The 16,233-nt window shown below is 39.0% G+C and overlaps 1 protein-coding gene across 2 annotated transcripts in view; it reads left to right on the top strand.

Moving 5' to 3' along the window:
- The first annotated feature begins 11,566 nt into the window (after positions 1-11,566).
- clns1a (chloride channel, nucleotide-sensitive, 1A) overlaps positions 11,567-16,233 on the top strand; it is a 28,696-nt gene continuing 24,029 nt past the window's right edge. The window contains exons 1-2 of one of the 2 annotated variants that reach the window (XM_039744230.1): positions 11,567-11,808; positions 14,980-15,116. In XM_039744230.1, the coding sequence (XP_039600164.1) occupies positions 11,690-11,808; positions 14,980-15,116 (256 nt within the window). In that variant the 5' untranslated portion in view covers positions 11,567-11,689. The remainder of the gene's footprint in view (positions 11,809-14,979; positions 15,117-16,233) is intronic. The other variant, XM_039744229.1, reaches the window with a different exon arrangement.

Genomic DNA, 16,233 nt, shown 5'->3' with positions numbered 1-16,233 from the left:
AACACAAGCACAGTACACAAATTAGGCTAAACACAGCTCACAGTCCTTTTCTCCTCAGTCTATTCTATACTCCTACTCTACTCCTTGCAAGCTCCGTCCTCTCCACCTGACTCCGGCTCCTTGAATGGAGTGAGGCGGCCCCTTTTATGGCCCACCTAGATGTGCTCCAGGTCCTTCCTGATGATCTTCCAGCAGCATTTCCTGGTGTGGCGGAAGTGCTGCCCTTGCACCTGGAAATCATAGACATATATAGATAGACGCCGCATTCACTGTGTTTCCCAGTCAACACGATAAGATAGCGCGTCCACCATATTGCGAGTGGCAAAAGTGCCATTTAAACTAATACAGGTAGACGTGGAAATCGGGTTTTCTGATGAAAAAACAATGTTTTAAACAGTATCGTTTATATACAACAGATTTTGGCGAATCGTTTACATGCAATTATTTATATCCATTTATACACTAATAATGGCAATTATTAAATAATATAATAATTATTATTATTATTAAATAATTCCTCCCATATAAGTAACAGTTCTTGGGCTGCCTTCCATCTCCGAAACATTTCTAGACTTCGTCCTGTTCTTACGCAACACAGTACTGAAGTATTGATTAATGCCCGAGTCACCTCACGTATAGATCACTGTAATGCTATTCTATCTGGCATCCCACAAAAACGTATCCATCGCTTACAACTTCTTCAAAATTCTGCTGCCAGGATAATAACCTGCTGTTCTAAATCCACTGAACATATTACACCTATTCTCTCTCTCTCTCTCTCTCTCTCTCTCTCTCTCTCTCTCTCTCAGCTTCACTGGCTCCCTGTTAACTACACAATACAATACTAAATACTGCTCTTAACATTTACAGCTCCCCCACCTACATCACTGATCTCCTACAGACTTACACTCCCTCTCGCTCACTAAGATCCTGTAATTTGAGAGTATTCAGTCTGGCAATATGGTGTAGCCTTAGATTGTGGAAGACAGACACAACTAAAGACATGAGAATAAAATGATGGTTGCCAGTTTCAAACTGTGTTTCCTCAATGTGCTCCTTGAGAAAAAAACATCAAGTTTGAGAAATGTTAACAGCTAACAACAATCTACATAGTTAGTGACTAAATATGTTTAGCCAAAATGTTGTTTGGAGGTTTACTTGAGCACATAAATGTATAGCTTTGCTAGCTTAGCCTGGCGTAGCTAAAGTAAAGATTATAAAACTGGATTTTCTAATGGCCAAATATAACCAAAACAATTGTTCAGCCTTACCTATGAAATGTAATCCCCCGGGATCTGGTTTGGAGCGTACAGAGGTTTGTAAAATCCCAAGCAGAACATGTGTGAGGCATCTTATCCATTACTTCACACCACAGCAGTGCCACTCTCAATATGGGGGCGACGTTGACGTACGATTCAGCTGGTCATGAGGCGTCTAGTTATTCAATGTCTATGCCTGGAAGCATTCCGGGCGTATCTGGTTCCTGTTCCTGCATGACTTCCTGGTGTGGCGGAAGTGCTGCAATCCATGGCTCAGGAACTATCCAGGCGCCCAGGTTGGTGGTCACAGACCCCCACAGGAATGAGCTTCCCAACTCTGTATCCATGGCCCTTGTGGAATCCAGGGAGGCTATATTATTCATACTATAAAGGCTTTGTCTATCAAAAGATTGTTAGCACAACCCTGATCACGGACAAAGTCTAAGTTGTACTTCAACTAAGTCTTGGTTAAATAAATTTCTTATACTTGTATATTGACTTTTAACTATGTGACGCTGGACATAACATTACCTGCCTTCTCCCAGTATTTGGACTGTAACACTTAGGGAAATAGGATTATTGACCTACTGTATGCCAACGTTAAAGACGCATGGGAAAGCAGATCATAACCTGGTTCTGCTTCAGCCTCAATACAAACCAAGAGTGAGGGAACTACCTACAACCACACAATCATTCAGGAAGTGGTCCCCTGAGGCAGAGCAGGCTCTGAGAGACCGCTTTGGAACTACTGACTGGGATATACTGCAGGGGTCACATAGTGAGAACATTGAGGAGGTTGATGACTGCACTGCTGACTACATCAACTTCTGTATGGACATTGTACTTCCAGTAAGAACAGTACGCTGCTATGCTAAAAACAAGCCATGAATCACAAGTGATATCAAGGGCCTTTTGAACCAGAAGAAAAGGGCTTTTAAAGGCGGTGATCAGCAGGAGTTCAAGCACGTGCAGAAGGAACTCTGAGTCCAGCTCAGGGCGGCGAAGGAGCAGTACAGGAGAAAGCTGGAGCAGAAATTGCAGAATAACAGCATAAAGAAAGTGTGGGATGGGATGAAGATTATCACTGGCTGTAGCTCGAAGGGGGGTACCACCATCAAGACAGGGAGAAAGCAAACCTGATCAACTTTTTTAGCAGGTTTGACCACCCTAACCCACTCTCGCCTCACCTTGGAGTACTGCATCCTCCACCCATCCTTCTGCTGATAACCAGCATAGGAGAGAGTTTCCCCCCCACCCACAATTACAGCAGCCCAGGTAAGCAGAGAGCTGAGGAGACTTTGTGCCAGCAAAGCAGTGGGTCCAGATGGAGTATCGCCACGACTGCTGAAAGCCTGTGCGTTGGAACTGGGGAGTCCTCTACAGCGCATCTTCATCCTGAGCCTGGAACAGGGGAGAGTCCCAAGGCTTTGGAAAACATCTTGCATCACCCCAGTCTCAAAGGTATCACATCCTGGTGAGCTGAATGACTTCCGGCCTGTTGCCCTAACGTTACATGTGATGAAGACCATGGAACAGCTGCTGCTTCACCACCTGAGGTCACAGGTCTGCCACACCCTGGACCCTCTGCAGTTCGCATACCAGGAGAAGGTGGGAGCAGAGGATGCCATCATCTACATGCTACACTGATCCTTCTCCCACTTGGACAGAGGCAGTGGTGCAGTAAGAATTGTTTCTGGACCTCTCTAGCGCCTTCAACACCATCCGGCCTCTACTCCTTAGGGACAAGCTGACAGAGATGGGAGTAGATTCATACCTGGTGGCATGGATCATCTTACAGACAGGCCTCAGTATGTGCGTCTCGGGAACTGCAGGTCTGAAATTGTGGTCAGCAACACAGGAGTGCCGCAGGGAACTGTGCTTTCTCCGGTCCTGTTCATCCTATATACATCGGACTTCCAATACATCTCGGAATCCTGCCACGTGCAAAGGTTTGCTGACGACACTGCTATTGTGGGCTGCATCAGGAGTGGGCAGGAGGAGTAGGAGTATAGGAACCTAATCAAGGTCTTTGTTAAATGGTGTGACTCAAACCACCTACAACTGAACACCAGCAAAACCAAAGAGCTGGTGGTGGATTTTAGGAGGTCCAGGCCCCTCACGGACCCCATGATTATCAGAGATGACTGTGTGCAGAGGGTACAGACCTATAAATACCTGGGAGTGCCGCTGGATGATAAACTGGACTGGACTGAGAGGACAGAGACGACTATACTTCCTTAGAAGACTGGTGTCCTTCAACATCTGTAATAAAATGCTGCAGATGTTCTATCAGACGGTTGTGGTGAGCGCCCTCTTCTATGCAGTGGTGTGCTGGAGAGGCAGCATAAAGAAGAGGGACGCCTGGACAAACTGGTGAGGAAGGTAGGCTCTATTGTAGGCATGGAGCTGGACAGTTTGACATCTGTGGCAGAGCAACAGGCGCTGAGCAGGCTCCTGTCAATCATGGAGATTCACTGCATCCACTGAACAGGATCATGTCCAGACAGAGGAGCAGGTTCAGCGACAGACTGCAGTTACTGTCCTGCTCCACTGACAGACTGAGGAGATTGTTCCTCCCCCACACAAGGCAAATCTTCAGTTCCAACCTCGGGTTCAACGTTAACACTACACAAGATTATAGACTGTCAAACCTGCCTCTCACTCTCCACCTTGCATTTTTTTTTACTTGCACTGCATTCTTATCACTCTTTAATATTGTTTTTATCAGTATGCTGCTGCTGGAGTATGTGAATTTCCCCTTGGGGATTAATAAAGTATCTATCGCTATTTTCTAAAGGACTTTTTATTAAAAGAGTGCTAAAATGGGAACAGGACTGAGGTTTAATAGGCCCTTAACCCCTATTGCATATTTGTATATTTCTGGAAGATACCATCATTGATGACCTGAAAGTGGCCATGAAGCATCTCACTAGTGTCTTTACTATCGTAGAAGTATCTGTTCACAGAGTACAGTAGAGTCCATCTTTATAAGCTACATAACATCCACGTATAGCACCTGCTTAAGACCACAAGGGACTCCAGAGGGAGTTGAGCTCAATGTGTGATGTTACTTGCACACAGCTCCCTTGTGTCCTGTACATGAGTAACACAAGCTGCTTTAGAAAGACCAACAGTATTATCAAACATCGAGCACAGATCTCATTCTAGCAAATGATTCACCACTTAGCACTCGCAGAAGCCGATCCCAGCTCACTTTTTATCCACAGGTTATCACTACTCAACAACAGCCCATACTGCCATATCAGTATATGGCTACCCATAGTGACATATTGTAACCTGCACATATACAGATATGTTGCATCCAGTATATTTTATATTCATTATTACTATTATTTTTTTTTTGTTGGTATTGCAATCACTATCATTATTCCAAATACAAAATGTATCTCTCTAATGGATTCGCATCCACATGATGAAAACATATCAGTCGTACTTTAATGTTAAAGGCACTGATTAATAAGACCTTGTATAATAATCCTAAAAATAAACCGGCATCAATAAGTATAACCGTTCTGGCTGAATTCAAATTGTTTATAGTTTTTACTTGCTTTGCATTAAGAATTTCATTCTAAAACTACCGATAACGCCGGCGACGGATTGGTGTCAAGACTCAGATTCTCTCCTTCCACGACACCGGGTTCAAAATACAGTTGATAGAGTATTTTAAATAAAACTTTATATAGGTAAACATATATTTACCAAAAAAAAAACCTAAAAGTTTAATTCATAAGCCTGCAACTGAAAAACAATTGCACAAGAATCAAGGTAGGCAGATATTAATAATAAGAAAAGAAACTGGACAGGTGATAATAGGAGATCGAGTAAATAATTTCCCATGCAGTTAAAGTGCTTTTATTATTTCGATTGTTTTTCTGAATATCAGTTCTTGAGTTTCGGATCCACTCTAAAATTTGTTACGGTCAACATTATACGGTACCTCCTAAACACAATTGTATCCGGCTGCAGGTCGCAGACTCGGCCTTCCACGCCCCCTGGCCTTCCGCGCCTCCTGCCTTCCTCACCACGCCCCAGCATTCGCGTCCGTCCTCTGTCACATCGCTTTCGTTGAAAAACTACTGTAGTAACGTTGATTTACCATGTAACCCTAAAAGACGATATTAATATGACTTCCTGCAATCTCAAGGCAAGAATCCGAGTTTCTCTTTATGGTGTTACTCTCGTATTTACTTTTACAAACAAAAAACAGTTTTATAATTTATGAGTCAGGATTCGATATAGCTAAAAGAAAGTAGGTAACATATTTTTAGATTAAAGAAACACCATACTAAATATGAATGTGGTTGCTCTAACTGCTATTATAATGCATTCTATCATTCAACATATTTGAAAGTATTTTTATTTTTTTTACTAAACGGCATGTCTGACATTATTTCTGGAACCTCGCTCAATATAGGAAAATTCCGTTAATGACATTAACTTATGTTACAAAATAAATGATGATCAATAACACAACATAACAATCAACAGGCATGAAAATGAAGGTCTAAACTTTCGAGTTCTCAGTAAAAGAAACTTTTCAAATTGTTTGTATTGAACAGTTATTTAAATGATCCAGCTTATTATACAGTTCATGGGTACATTCATTTCCATTGTCTGTCTTGAATTGTGTTTTCTTTATTTTGTTCCACGCTGCTGCTATAATGTTGATAAATTTCAAGTGGAATTATTAAACTTTCAAACGTTTACCTGGTTTTTAATTTTAATGCATAATTGTTCTCCCTGGGACCCTTACTTAAAAGTATGTACTTATCAAAAAAAGTGAAGCAAATCTCTTAAATTGCTTAATAGATATTATATCGTTTGTTTTTCTAAAGAAATGTAAAAATTTGCATTATTGAAAGTTGCACTTCCGTAAACTGTCTTTTTTATTTTGGAACTGAATTAACAGATTTTAAACTTAACTTTAAAAATGTTTTGTTTGGGTTAATGCAATAATTACAAATTCATTTTTAGTGATTTTAAATCCTTTAATCACCATATACCATTTCTTGTATTAGGAATGTGTCATTTGTCGCATACCCCAACTTACTCTCAGAACGGAGATATACTTTTTTGTAAATTAGATTACCGTTATTAGGTCATCGGTTTCACTGCTTGTTCAGATTCATCTCTTCCCACAGTGTTTTCAGCTGTCTTTGACCACTTTGTGTCTGTGTGTGTCGTCATCTCTGTTGTCTGATTTGGTGCAACGCCTGAATCCTACAAATTGCCCCCTGGACAGCAGTGTCCCCTCTCGATTAGTTAAGGGGTTTTTTGATTCTGTCAGACCAAGTATTGTTAACTTAATAAATGCTAGCTTGATTTCTGGTTGTGTTCCTGCTGCCTTGAAACACACTGTGGTGCAGAAACGTATTATAAAAAACAAAATAAGGACCCTCTAATGTGTCAAGTTTCAGGCCAATGTCTAAGCTGCCTTTTTATCTAAAGTCTTAGAAAAAGTTGTCCTAACTCAAACAGTTCTAGATGAAAATAGTATTCTGGAAACATTCCAATCCAGATCCAGATGTTCTTGAATCACTGAAAGAGCCTTGTTAAAGGTTTACAGTGACCTCTTCTCAATTACAAATCCTGGAGGTTCTGCCATTCTTGTCCTGCTAGATCTTACCTCAGATTTTGATGCCGTGGATCTTATGATTCTTATATCCTGCCTCTACAGTTTTGTAGACATCCAAGGTAACGCCCTTTAATGGTCTAAACCTTATCTAAGAAATAGGAGCGTTTCTATTCATTTGGGTGAGTTCTCATCCTCTGTAGCTCTTCTTACTTGTGCGGTTCCATCCTTGGACCAGTTCTCTTTTTGATATGCATGTTACCTTTAGGCTCCATTGTTAACAAGTATGGCTTCTCTATACTGATGACACTTAAATATATTTGCCACTAAAATCAAATTGAGAAAATACAGACCCTACATGCGTGCTTGAATTATATAAAAACCTGGATGGCAATGCATCTTTTTAAAATAAATGATAATAAAACTATGATCATGTTGTCCAAAAGTTAAGAAAGTTTGAGTGTCTATGATGTTGCTTTTGGATCCCTTGCCATATACTGTACAGTATGTATCATAAAGCTTCAGTTAGCCCAGGTGTGAGCTATGACAGGTCATCCAAGCTTTTACAACATCTCATTTGGACTATTGCAGTTCTTTGTATGTAGGTGTTGGTCACACCCTGTTACAACACCTACAACTATTCCACAACTTTGCTGTTTGCTTATTGAATGTCTCTCATAAGTGTGGCCATATTTCACGAATACTGACCTTGATTCATTGGCTTCTGGTCCATTTCAGAATTGATTTTAAAATTCTATTTGTTGTTTTCAAATGTTTGAATGGATCAGCCCCATCTTGCCTCTTGGAACCTCTTCACTTGTATGTGCCAACAAGAGCCCTGCGGTCTACCAGCCCGATGCTCTTAGTTGTGCCAAGGAGGAATCGGGTGTTTGCTGTGGCTGCTCCTTTTCTCTGGAATGGCTCACCTTATTATGTCAGGTCTGCTCCAGCACAGGCCATTTTTAAGTCATCGTTAAAGTCTTATTTCTTCTTGCTGCCATTTGACCCTGCAAGAGGTTGACATTGTTTGTATATGTTGGCTCACGTACATTCATGATTATAAATATGTATGTATGTGTATTTAAAGTTTATCTTTTATGTAATGGTTGGTTATTCTTGTAGCTTTGTGATGTGTACATACAGTGTATTTGAACTGCTTCTTTTACCCTTTCTTGTACAGCACTTTGGTTCAGTTCTGGCTGCTGTTGTAAATGTGGTTTATAAATAATTGCCTTGTCCTGCTTTTATAAAATATTATTTTAATACATAACACTAGGACAACGGACTGTAAAGATGAAGTTGGTTTGCAACATTTATTACAAAAAGTTAAAGAATATATAAAATATAGAACAAGAGTTGTAGGTTGTAACTGAACAATGTATGTTTGTTACATTTTCTGACAAAACACAGTCATTTTCCTTTTTCCTCTCACGTTATCTAAAAACAGATGCATGTCTTCCATATGTGAAATAAAGGATGATGAAGGGTCTAAGGACATATTCCCTCCTCTTCTTCTGGAAATTCAGATAGCAAATCAGATTTCTGAAGGGCCTCCTCAATGTTGTCTTTGTCCATTGACAGTAATGAGGGAGTGAGACGTACCCCCTGAACACAGAAATGTTCTCAGCACATCACTTCTCTGCCTCGGTAAGATGCTGAAGGATTCTGTGTTGCTGTAATACATTTTATTTAAAAAAAAAAAAAAAAAGAAAGAGATAAAATTCTTTAAATGGACATCATAAAGCTTATAGCCTTTTCCTCCACATTTACAAGGAATGTAAGGAAAGTAAAAAAAAAATAATAGTACAGTATATTTAATTTGTTATAGATTATTAACATTACTGCTTTCGATCACAGATTCTACAAGTCTTCAATGTTTCTTACCATACACTATTATTAACACAGCACGTAATGTATTTCAAATGTTTTAAGGCCGTTAAGAGTTGTACTAGCACTATAGTTCGTCAGAAGATCTAAAACAGGCTGTTAGTCTTTTGGGCTTTGACTTCTACTGCTTAACGATTAACAGTCGGCATCTGAGACAAGCATGAAGTCTTTTTATACATTTTATTCATTATACCATAGGCATTGTAAGCCAGCATTAAGAACATCTTTCTTATGGAAGTTTATAAAGGGAGGTGTCTGTACCTGCTCATCGGTGCCCTTTGCTGGATGTTGGAGAAGGGAGGCTGATGTTTCTTCTAAAAGAAAAGATCTGAAACCTTCAAAACGCAGTGCTATGGAACAGAATAGCAAGACATTTTTTCTTCATTTCAGATGTAGTGCCAAGTCTTTACTCTGTCTTCTCTTAATGGCTCAATAAAGTCTAAACCTGAAAATAATATTTACCTAAGGAAATGTTAAAAAGAACCAAAAGAATAAGCACAATAAATGACCCTGTCCTGGCTGTCCATTATTTCTGTACCTTCTAATTTTTTGTTTGGTTCTTGGCCTTCATTTAGAAAGGCGTTTACTCACTCAGTCCAATGTGCGCAGTTATTTCAGTGATTTCAAAAGGAAGCACTAAATTTATAATGGTAAACATTTTGACTATTTGTCTTTGATTTACAATATGGCTAAGTTTATTTGCCACATTACCACAGAAGTGAATAAAAGTTATTAAAGGAAATTTAAATTTCATTTTCCCCTTGCTGCTGGAGTTCTCAAGTAACATTCTACAGCAGCACTTCCTCAAAGCCGGTATGTCATGCTAAAGAGAACTGAGCAGAGTCACATTGTTAAAAGGGGTTTAATGTTACAAAGATATTTATGCAAACCATTATTAACATACATTTAAAATATCTGGATTTTGAAAGGTAGGCGTTTCTGGGACTTCAAAACCACTATGGACAGTTTGCTGAAATTAAAAAAAATCAAATATAATAAATTAAACATAACACAAATATCCAACACAAATTGTAGAAGGTGACAAAAATGGGAACCAGCAACCAGATATAGTCCTCCCTATACAAATACTGCAATGAAAGAAGAGAGGACTAAAGTTGAGACATTAAAATTGAAGGGGGCCTCGAGGATGAAATACAGAGACACCACAAAATGGTCCTTTGGAAACCTGGACAAAACATTAAATACAGACATACAAAAAAAGATAATTATAATATGAAATGGTCATACCATCAACATGGAAATTTCCCAGTAATGACCATTCATCTGACTTAGAAGGCCCTAATACATCCATCCATCTATCCATTATCCAACCCGCTATATCCTACCTACAGGGTCAGCCAACGCAGGGCTCAAGGCAGGAAACAAACCCTGGGTAGGGCGCCAGCCCACCGCAGGGCACACACACACACACACCAAGCAAACACTAGGGAAGCCCTAATATAAGGGGTAAAAAAAAATATTCAATACTAAATATTAAATACTAACATACAGTAAACTGTTGACAATGACATTTAAACAAAAACAACAATGGAATTGCCCACTTGTTACACACCTTGTGTCACATCTGTAAATAGTAAAACCTGCCAAACAACGAAAAATGCTCAGCTTTTTAATATGTATTTAAAAAAAGTTCCAGTTCAGAAATCTAAACGTCAGTACTGTTTGCAAGCACACACTCCTGGCATACATACACTACTTGCATACTTGACAATGTGGACTTCATGACTCTGAAGGCAGGCAGCAGGATGCTGTGGTCTCCTTGCTTTTTACAAAGAGGGCACTTGGATTCATTCAATGTAATCAAAGTTGTTTTTATATTCTCTGCCTTTATGGAGAAATGTGACTGTGGAAATCAAGACAAAAATAATATGCAATACTAATTTGGCAGAAAGCGCTAACGTGCTTTAATAAATACCTAACTTAACTACAGAAAAATCAAGTTAAATAAGAAATTTAACACACGTTAACGACGACGATAAATATAAATACCTTTCATATTGTACACTAACATTGCAGATTCCCTACATAACATCTCATAAATAAGTGAAAAAGTTAATATAGATGAAATTATATGGCAAATATTAAAAAGAAATAATACAAGGGGTAAAACTAGTTAAAACGATATGCTTAAAAATACGACATGTCAGTAATGACAATAAACAGAGAACACTTGGATTCGCTATACAGTATATAATCGTACATCCTATTAGTTTTGTTTAATGAATCTGCAGTTTCTTTAAATATACTGAGCTTTTTATTCTGTGAGTCCATACCTTGTTCTGCTGTTCCATTGTTCCGTGTCGGAAAACGTTTTCAGCTCCTTTTCTTTTTCGAATTGGAAAAACTGTACAGCAGCTCTTCTCCATCTCTTTCTACGGACTGTGGCCGGTTGTGGGGCGGGCTGTGGAAGGCTGCAGGCGTGGAAGGCCGGGGGCGTGGAAGGCCAAGTCTGCGACCTGCAGCCGGACCCTTCTCCCTAAACCGAGGATGGTAAACGGATAGATAGCGGTAAAGGCTTGCGTTAAAAAAATAAAACTCAGGTTGGTCACGGTCACTAATTTGTGAAACAGGAGCCTTAAGAGACATTCCGTATTGAAATAAACTATATATGAAGCGTTAAAGATAGCAATTTACATATATTTGCATAGAATGTATTATCAAACACAGTCGAACTTACACTTGACCTTAACTAGGTGACGCTGTTGTCGTGCGTGCGCGATCTTGTGCATATACGTCATCGAACGCGCGCAGGATACGGCCGGACCTTTTCCCGTCGACTCTTCTTGCGCATGCTCTTTGCTTTTATAGCGTTACAACCTCTACAACACGCGCGCGCTCCAAGAGGCTCTTCTCGATTGTTTGTAGTGTTTGATTTGTTTATTAATATTTTATTGTTGTATATTTTGGTCAAGCGCATTTTTGGTTAGATATGGTTTTGCTGAAGAATGTCAGTCCACCCAGCGAAGGTATACGTTACCAGCAAGCAGAAACTACGGCGGTATTGGACGGGAAGGGACTTGGTTCGGGAACCCTCTATGTTGCAGAAGCGTGAGTATATACTATAAGCTAATGAAAACATACAGATGAGTATAGCAACCGAAGTCTTTGGGGGGAACTGCTGCTGCTAAACAACTTCTCCAGTGCATCCCTCGTTCTACCACGTGAGAAGAAGAAGAAGAAGGGCTCTTTACGTTATTCAGGACATGCGTTAGTTCATCGTTTGGCGCCGAAGCGGCTGTTTGTTGTTGTGTTTTGATGCTGGATGAACAGCAAACGTCTTCCCATTTTTGCCAAATCGATGTGTTTCATTGTTGTAGATGGTAACAACGGGAGATGCCGCAACTCTTAAGTGGATATGTAATACTAGCAAATTAGAATGAATGTAACTTTAAAAAGTATGACGATTACCATGAAGAAAAGTTTATTAACGTAAAGACAAAATAGCTTAGCTGCAAAGACATTGTGACGTTAGCTGTTTATGAAAGGCGGCGTACACAGGCTGCAATTAAATTCAGACTCGAGTTCGCAGTTTATTTATATAACTCTATGGGGACTACAGGATGATGCAATGCATTTAAATGTGGTTACTGATTTGAGTAATTAAAAAAAAAAATTAGTTGTTTGAATGGAATTGAATTTTAATTGCATATGTCATTTGAAGTGGCATCTCCCTGGCCTAAGGAGGTTTACTCCATAAATCCTTTGGTAAATTTACCACATTCCCCTTATACAGCACGGCCCGGCAAAAGTATTCAAGTGGGCTAAATGTTGTTGGTCGCTTATCATTCAGGCGTTAGGTTTCTAGAGATTTCCCTGACCAAGTGTAAAATGTATTCAAAAGATCATTTGCCAGTCTTGGCACATCTTTTCATCTGCTGCAGTTTAGATTAATGAGCTTAAGACTTTGTTATACTGTAAATCTTTTTTTTTTATGTGCAGAATTTGTTTTGGTTGTCAAATCGACAGCATGATATTTCGATCACATTTGAGCAAGAGCACAATATTAACTTAAAAATACCTTCTGGTCTTCAGCCTAAGTGCCCATTTGTGACTGGTCTGTTTTGATCGAACTCTTAATGTAGATCTGATTAGTTCAAGTTCACATGTACATTATTATCAAGTGTACGTAATACAGTTGATTTCTGATCTCCTTCTAGTGGAAGAGATACAGTATCCACAGATGTTGGGAATCAGCTTGGAGGTAGTGTATAAGGTGTTTCAGAGCCTGGTGTTCTATTCTTGTACAGTATGTTTTACACAGATTTGCACTGTTTGAAGTTGCATTTGTCTTATCTTTCCTACCATCTTTCATAATTGACTGCATTTAGATAATCATCCTTGTAGCATAGTTTGACAGCTGCTTCCAAATGTGCAGGATACATATGCATTTTAAAGTTTAAATTTCTATATATTCTTAATAACTTGGATTCAACTGGAGACCAATCTAGGGTTCATTCATCAGAGATACCAGACTATGATTCAGCTTCATGTAATCTTGGAGCTAAATTAAGTATTTTCAGTGAATGAATGGGTAATTGTTCCAGCTAATCTTGAAATTGATCTGTCTTTTCTACTTTTCTCCTCCTAGGAGTGGTGAGAACAAAATACAACATATATATATGTGAAATTCTTTTCGCGTTTGAAACGGAAATTACGTATGACCACAGAACATAATACAGGAACTAATCACTTTGTTTGTGGATGCCATTTTTATATCGTTTTTATAAATTGTTATTTGTATAAGAGTTATTTTACTGATATTGAAAAGAAGTACACACAAACACGTCAATCTATCCCATAGAAGTGCGCCCCGCGTCGCCCTCTCCCAGCTTTCCTCTCTGGACTCCAGTGCTGACCCGTTTGCCGCCAGGCGCGTTCTGACAGAGAAGTTTTATTTATTCGTCCACGTGACTGTCATGGAAATGGCCACATTATAATTTTTTTTTAATTGGGAGTACTTGATAGTAGAAGAGATTAGGAAAACAGCCTTGTGTCTTTCTACTTTTTAACTGCGCCAAGCTGTAAACAATGTGTAGACGACAACGCCTTCAGTGGCGAGAGGTCGTGAGAACAAAGTGGACACTCGGAGAAGCGGAATGTCAGGCTGCTCTGCCAGGTCGAGAGCTTCGTAGTTTCGGGCGGCGACCTCTCTTCTTGCACTGTTTGTGACATTTCGAGTGCCCTGTCGGCTCCTGGGAGAGCGGAAATCTTTGTGAATGAGTGTAATCGAAGCAAGACTGTCTTTGTAAATTGCGCTGCATGACTACTTACTGTCCCTTAAGGTGAGTTCAGGTCACTAAAACCCGGAAACATTCAACATTGCTTTTGTGATGAATTCTTTTAAGAAGGTGGAGGGTTTACATCTAAGAAGATGTACTGACCTCTTCATGTGAAGTATTGGACTTGGGAATTGTTTGGACCTTCTGCCCGTTAAGCACGGAAGGGCAGCGTCCACATTTCTCAGAATAGTTTGTCTCTTAAATCACAGGCACGTAGTGCAAGGTTGTCAGGGAGAAATTTGCAGGATCGCATAGCAAATGTAATTTCTATACCACAGCGGTTGTGTAGCGCCATTCACAAGGGATCTGCTACAGAGAGATGATCCAAATACATTTAAGCTGCTGTTAGTGCTACTTACCTGTTGTGTTATGGTGCTTTTAAAATGAACTTTACCCGAAAGCACTCCAGTAGTGCTCAATGTATCTTTACTTCTTAAATGTTAATGTTTTACTGTTTAATAATTTATATACTACATTTTATTTTTTTCCCTTGCACTCAGTGAGCTTGTAACCATTGGGTAATCAGCAAGTCAATATATAATACTATCTATACATTGATTCCCTTTGGTGCAAGTACAAATTTTCATCATTAGCATACATTTTATTAATTCCTCATCAACTCTGTATTTTCACACAAAATAGGTCTGCCATATGGCATGCCAACTTGTTTGCTAAATAATTATCATTATTGGGTTTCATTGTGTTTTCTCATTTTAGAGGTTACAAATGCAAACCAGTTTTAAATAGGTTAATACAAACTTTGTATTACTCTGGTTACAGTACAAAAGATATTACAACATATCTATTTAAGGAAGAGCTGAAAACAAATGTATTCAAATGTTTTGCTGCTTTTATTTAAAAAATCACATTTCCAAATAGAAAATCAATTGTGTTTAGGCATAGGTTTTGTGTTAAGTAATGTTTTCTCTTTCCCACTTAGGCGTTTATCCTGGTTTGATGGCTCTGGCAATGGGTTTTCTTTGGAATATCCGTCAATCAGCCTGCATGCAATATCTCGGGACCTTAGCGCTTACCCACAGGAGCACTTGTATGTCATGGTCAATTGCAAGCTGAACGGTAATTATAGTATAACCTTTTATCATAAATCCTGTGTTCATGGTTTCATGTAAATATTAACCTTCGACGAGTTAAAACCTGAAGTAAGTAAGTTCTGGCCATTTTGTTTTTGGGATAGTTACAGTTGAAGTCAGAAGTTTACCTACACTTGAGGTGAATTCTTTTAAAACTCACGCTATAACCCATCCAAATATTTTATAGTAAAATATACATTTGTGGCCCACTGGAATTGTTTTATAGGTCAATAAAAAGCAAACTTCTCTGTTTGTGAACATTGTTGGGGGGGAAAAAAATGCTTTTGCCCTGGACAAAGTAGATGTCTTAAAAGATAGGCCAGATTTATAGTTTGTTAGTATTAAATCTTTGGAGGGGTTACAAAGTGACATTAAAGAATTCACCCCAAGTATTTATAAGCTTCTGACTTCAACTGTATGCATTCTTTGTTCTTTATAAAGCTATCTGTTGAACTGTATTGTTGAGGGCCTTGGTTTAGATGTTGACACAGCAAAATTATATTCTCAGTCTCTTCTTCAGAATTTTTATTAAGGTACCTTGTTGTCCAGTGTATAAACAGCAAATGTGTACCAGAATCAAGTTATTGGTCAGTCTCCCTTTCATTTTGGCAGGATACAACAAACACAACCAAAGCGTCTTGCTCAGAACTCAATAACTGTTGCCTTGCATTGTCAGTCAGCTTCATTGTCCAGAATTGCATTAAAGCTACTGTACCTGAAGCATCTTTAATCAGTTATAATTTCTGAGACTAATCTGCTATAGGAAATGCTTCTGCACATTTAGGGTATATGACTGTGTAAAACTATTACTTATTTTTAAGTAAATCTGATTTTGCCTGTTTGTCCATAACAAAATTATATTGCATTTTATATTTGCTGCATCTGTAAAGTGGTAAAAAGAACCTTGTTTAGTTTAATCCTGGTATTCCTTGACTGCTATCTCTCACCTGTAGCACTTGACTGTATCCTGCACTACAAACTTGTCATATCAGGTCCACATGCCCTTTCCTCCTTACCCCAGGTGCATTTTTTTTAATTATAGCCTGTTCTATTTGTGATTTGTTTAAAAGTTTGCTATTTACAGTTAAACTTAATAGCAGAAT

This window comes from Polypterus senegalus, chromosome 2 (genome assembly GCF_016835505.1).
Source record: "Polypterus senegalus isolate Bchr_013 chromosome 2, ASM1683550v1, whole genome shotgun sequence".
NCBI lineage: Eukaryota > Metazoa > Chordata > Cladistia > Polypteriformes > Polypteridae > Polypterus > Polypterus senegalus.
The sequence above is the reverse complement of the archived record's forward strand: the minus strand, read 5'-3'. Positions and strand labels throughout refer to the sequence as shown.